Source organism: Bubalus kerabau, chromosome X, assembly GCF_029407905.1.
Source record: "Bubalus kerabau isolate K-KA32 ecotype Philippines breed swamp buffalo chromosome X, PCC_UOA_SB_1v2, whole genome shotgun sequence".
NCBI classification, from domain to species: domain Eukaryota; kingdom Metazoa; phylum Chordata; class Mammalia; order Artiodactyla; family Bovidae; genus Bubalus; species Bubalus kerabau.
This window is the reverse complement of record NC_073647.1, coordinates 117,553,859-117,559,650: the sequence shown is the minus strand read 5'-3', so window position 1 is coordinate 117,559,650 and position 5,792 is coordinate 117,553,859. Positions and strand designations below refer to the sequence as shown.

Below are 5,792 nucleotides of genomic sequence, written 5' to 3'. Positions count from 1 at the left end.
AAGGGGATGACAGAGGATGAGATGGCTGGATGGCATCACTGACTCGATGGACATGAGTCTGAGTGAACTCCGGGAGTTGGTGATAGACAGGGAGGCCTGGCATGCTGCGATTCATGGGGTCGCAAAGAGTCAGACACGACTGAGCGACTGAACTGAACTGAACTGAAACCAAAAAGGCGTAGAAATTTAGCGACTAAATTCTATTTCCTGACTACTACACTTCTGCTATGCAGTCTATTTTCTCCGCATCTTAGAAGACTGAGGGGGCCATGATGTTTGAAACAGAAGTGACACTGTGGAAACAAATGAAAGAATATTTGAGAGAAGGAAGGGTTTCTAATGTTTTTACCATCTATGATACTCCATAAAAACTGTGCTGTGTATGCCCCAGAAAAGTGAAGGTGAATTTTATCTTAATTTGCTTTCAGTGTTTACAATAAAACGACTAAACATTTTCTTATAAAAAAATAGTCCTTTTTCCATGAATTATCAGGTTAAAATTGTTCCAATGTCCACTCTGCCTGTGTGCACTATATGGGCAGATTTGATATCAGGTATTCTTAAAAGTCTAATATTATCTCAGTGGTTCCTTCTCAGACCTGTCTTACTCTCTCCACCCTTTGTTTCCTCAGTCCTCCTGGGGCATGAGGGAACACAGGGTGGAGAGGGCAAGACTTCCTGGGGATGAGGAAATAGAGTGGAGAGGAGAGGGCAAGACAGGTCTGGAGAAGGGACCACTGAGATAACATTAGACTTCCAAGGATAATTGATATCAAATATGCCCATATAGTGCACAAAGACAGAGTAGAATATTGGGACGATTTTAACCTGATAATTCATGGGAAAAGGACTTTTTTAAATAAGAAAACATTTAGTCATTTTCTTGTAAACACTGAAAGCAAATTAAGATAAAATTTAAAGCTAAAATGCAACAATACCTGTTATAATACATTCCCTCTCAATTAAACAGGTCGATCACCCTGAAGACAAGTGTTTTGCAGCCTGAATATTCATCAGACTACATAAGCCACTGTACCAATAGCATTTTCCCTTTGTCACAAAACGGTTTCTATTAAAGCTAGTATGGCTAGAAGTGAATATAAATTAGCACCCCCCCCTTTTTAAACCTTTAACACATCAAAGGCTATATACTATGTACATGTGCGTTAACGAACAATTTTCTCAAAGTAATGGGGTTTTAGACGAATATCAGAATTGGTATTTATGGCAAAGAACCAGAGTACCAAGCGGAGATTTTTTCCAGTTAAGCTATTATTTACTATGTTTACCATTGAATTATCACAGTGCAATGTAACTGGTAAGTAATTCAGTACTTGCACGAGCTGCACAGAACAAGAAGCTGAAGATTACAGGAACAAGTTGTGGATCCAACAATTGCAGTGTGGATCGAGCGTTGTCTACTTGATCAAACCCGATCTACTTGTCGTCTTTGTCATCATCACTGTGGTAGCAGCAGGTCTGTGTCTGCAGGCCTTCGTCGCTGGTGGCGCCTTGCTCTGCTTCTTCCTGGGTGGTAGTCTTGTCGTGGCTGATGACATGCGAACTTTCTTCGTTATCATCATCCTCGTAGTCATGCAGTAGATCTCTGGCACTCAGTTGTCGGGCGAGTTTGAGGTTCCTTCCTTCGCTGTAGTGAAGTTTCCTTTTCATTTCAAACTGCCGATGTTTCTCTTGCCTGTCAAGGTACATTTTGCTGCTGTGCGCTCCATCCAGTTCGGGCTTCCACACTGAATAGCTGGAATCGGAGGTGTAGATGGAGGCCAATCTCTTGGCTAAGCTGTTGAGGGCCGCGGCTTCACTATCTGCACTTGTTTCCCCATGATTCTGCGGACCGAACTGGGGAGTGCTGGGCTCATACATCTTCATGAAATCGTAGTCTCCGTACTCTGGACGGTAGGTCGCCAAGATGTTCGACTCGTCCCACTTTTGGGATTTCTTTCTATGGACCACTGGTCCACCGGACTGCTGGGCCGAGCCTGCGACTGAGGAAGCGGTGGAACCTTTGTTTTTCAGGATTCCCTTGATGCACCGGCGAGAGGTGGTCTCTCGGCGAGAGGACATCTTTGAAGAGTGAAGGGCCGCAGCTGAGCGTTGGGTCGCTGCAGCTGCCCGCCTTGCTTCTGGCACAAACTGCTGCGCGGTCTGGCTGCCGGGTTGTGCCTCCTGACCTAAAGGCTTCGCCCCAGCTCCTGCGTCACAAAGTACCCCGCGGGTGACGCCACAATGGTCGCAGCCGCCATCAGCACCGCCGTCAGCGCCTAGGGGAAGGGTGCAGGAGAGTCGGGGGGATGCCCAAGCTGACCGCTTTTTTTTTTAAAGTGTAAGATTAGGAAATCTGGAGAAGGGCATGGCAACCCACTCCAATATTCTTGCCTGGAGAATCCCATGGACAGAGAAGCCTGGTGAGCTACATACCCCATGGGGTCACAGAGAGTCGGACATGACTGAGCCACTAACACACACAAAATAGGAAATCTCCCTTCGTTGCATGTGAAACCGGGAAACACTGTCTTGTGAATTTCTCTATCCCCTGTCTGTGTGCTGGCGGACTGTGTAGAATGTATTTCTCCCTGGGGGTCATGGTCCAAAGTTTCAAAGCCACTCCTTGGGTTGGAAAGACTGGAGGCCTAGGCGCTAGAGCGGCCATTCACTTCCACCCCTCCCCCACAAACATGACCCCTGTCCCTCTCTCCTGTTGCCACTCACACCTCCCTTTCCTTGTACCTACACACCCACACAAACCCTCCTTCCCGCTTTCTGACCAGCCCCGCGATTAATGGTTTGGATGCCCAGCCACTTACTGGTACCGCGGGTAACTTCACCACCTCCTCCCTCCCTGCCCACCCCAACATCCTCCCTGATCACGTATTGCTTCCTCTCCCATCCAGTCCTTTGCTACTGGCTTAACTATCAATATTTCAAGATACTCCGATTCTATCTCTTCTGACACTACCATCTCTGGTCAGGGTTACAGCCACAGCCTTTGAACTAGCCCCCATGGCTCACCCCATCAGGTCTCCTGCTGGCTTCCAACTTCTCATTCACCTTCGGTTCAGTGTGGTTTTTTAAAAACACCATCAAATCTTGTCACATCTCTCTTTCAAACCCTTTAATGGCTGTCCATTTTCTTTTAACATAAAGTCAGAAATCTAGAAGAGGTGGAAAAGCAGCTCTATGAGGGTCTGTGATACCAATTTGGAGCCCTCTCCCGGCCATTTCTCTCCACCCTACCTCTAGCCTTTTCCTCCCTGCTTTTTAGTTCCAGGAGCAGTCCCCTTCCTTCCTTCCTATCCCAGAGTTTCTCTCTAGGTTCTTCCCACAACCTGGAATGTCCTTTGATATTTTACCTCAGTCCTGACTGCCTTACAGGAGCCTGTTTCCTGACCTCCAAAGCATATCAGCTTTCCTGTGTTTTCATGGCCTCTCCTATTGTCTCTGGCAGCAGTCATAGTTGTGGCCATTATGTCTGTTATCTGTGTACACTAGATGGTGAACTCCAAGACACAAGGGAAGGTGTCAGTTTTTTCTCACCATTATCTTCATCTTCACAACATGATGCTGTACCTGGTACATAGTAGATATTACCATAATTTTTACAGAAAGAATAATAAGTGATAGGCTAGTGCTACTTTGTGCATCCTCAGCCGTTTCCGACCCTTTGTGACCCCATGGACTGTAGCCCACCAGGCTCCTCTGTCCATGGGGATTCTCCAGGCAAGAATACTGGAGTGGGTTGCCATTTCCTCCTCCAAGTAATCTTCCTGACCCAGGGATTGAACCTTAATCTCTCGTGTCTTCTGTACTGGCAGGCAGATTCTTTACCACTGAGCCACCTGGGAAGCACATAATAAATGATAGGTGATAGGTAATTGGAAGTCTGAGATTTCTGATTTCACAAAAGGGGACTCCACAGCTTTCACTGTCAGTTACAAGTTGTTCAGTCATGTGACAAAAACACCCCACATGTGGAATTTGGGGGCTGTTCCAAAGAGTGACTTTGAAACATTTTGTCCTTCACAGGCCTCATATTTCATAGGCAGTAACATTCTTCTCAAAAACAAAAAGGAAATTCAGATCCAGTTTCACATTTTCCCCTGCAGGTAGCATTCACAAGATTTTTTTTTTTCCTCTTCTGATAACATTTTGCTTCCTCTTCTCTCCCTCAAGGTCTTTCCACATTTTAAAACACAAAAGCAAAAGCATGAAAGAACCGTAAAACTTTTACAAGGGTCTTAAGCACCTTAGGTTCAAGTTGTCCTGTATTCTCCAAAGTCCTAGTAACTTCAGGAACTCTGCAATCACTTTAAAACTGTATTATTCATCTCAGAAAAATAATTTCCTGATACTGTACTCTTTGAATAAAAAAAAAAAAACAACTGTATTGTGTGGTAAGAGCTTTCAGGGATTCAAAAGCTGATATTCAAGGCTATAGGAAAACCCTCCAGTATGTGAGGGGAAAAAAAAAACCAAAAAAACAACTTTCATTACTGTATTCAGAAATACTCCAGGCTACTCTTTTCAAAAACCTGTCTGAAAGGCAGCACAGACCCACACAAATGCAATTGGTCCTGGCTGGTAGGCACAGTGGGTCTGTGCGTGTTTAGCTGTAAACAGGGTGTTGACGGAGACGCTGATTCCTGTGCATTGGGATTTTGCTTTTGTGTGTACACAGCACCCACCCCCACATACTGTGGTCTGAATATCCAAGCTGTTCAATACAGGATGAATCAGCCATCCCAAGGTCTTCCCTTGTGGCTCAGCTGGTAAAGAATCTGCCTGCAATGTGGGAGACCTGGGTCCAATCCATGGGTTGGAAAGATCCCCTGGAGAAGGGAAAGGCTACCCACTCCAGTATTCTGGCCTGGAGAATTCCATAGGCTACAGTCCATGGGGTCTCAAAGAGTCGGACATGACTCAGCGACTTTCACTCACTCAGCCATCGCAAAGTTCTTGAGTTTTCTGAAATTTGTCATATGGTAACACAATGGCAGTTCATACTAGGGCAAAAGGATTGTAATTGTGACCTCCTGACCTGGGTCACAAACAAAATCTTTTAAAGAAATCACCAAGTGTTGCAGATCTCAGTTGAACAGTATTTCAAAGTAATCCCTCTCACCTACCATGTGCTAATAGTTTGCTTCATGAAAATTGCCCTAAGAAAAAATCATATTTTGAGTTTTTGCTATTGAACTAAAAATTCTCGGTCTAGTCAATATTATCACAAGCCTTAAAGTTAGAAAAGATTGACACTTCTTCCAACATTGCTCTTTATATGACTCAGTTGCTATTGCCTAAGGCAATGGCTGAGCAGATTGCTCTGTGGTTCCATCACACACACACACACACACACACACTCAAAACTGACTAAAACTTTCCCAGTCAATGACACATTATATGAAATTTAGATACAGTCCTAGAAAGCCCTTCTTCTAGCAAATATTTAGTGACCATCAACTATGGCTAGTAAGAGAACCTTTATTCTAAAGGCACAGAAAGTGAGGTTGTGCTTCAGTGGTCTTCAATGGATTAATATTTGATAAATACATCTAAATATGCATGCTGTTCTATCATCACAACTTTTAAATACATTTAAAATATCATATTTAAATTAACTGATTGTTCAGCCTGGCAGTAGATCACTCCACAGCTTTGTTTCTTCTGCTGAGAATTACCTCCTTTCCATGGAGACATTTCCAAAATGTGTAAATACAGGGATTGGTTCAAAAGGAGAGCTAAGTCAGGATCCAAGAAATTCTCAGCCCAAAGTGGGA

General features: G+C 44.4%; 1 protein-coding gene across 1 annotated transcript; it reads right to left on the bottom strand.

Moving 5' to 3' along the window:
* Nucleotides 1–1,341: 1,341 nt before the first annotated feature.
* PPP1R2C (PPP1R2C family member C) lies at nucleotides 1,342–2,082 on the bottom strand. Its single transcript, XM_055562905.1, has one exon. The coding sequence runs from the start codon at nucleotides 2,080–2,082 to the stop codon at nucleotides 1,438–1,440; it is 645 nt and encodes a 214-aa protein (XP_055418880.1). The 3' UTR covers nucleotides 1,342–1,437.
* Between the last annotated feature and the right edge of the window lie 3,710 nt (nucleotides 2,083–5,792).

What these genes read in the sequence shown, in the direction of transcription:
- PPP1R2C (XM_055562905.1), bottom strand. Translation starts at nt 2,082, where the DNA reads ATGTCCTCTCGCCGAGAGACCACCTCTCGCCGGTGCATCAAGGGAATC.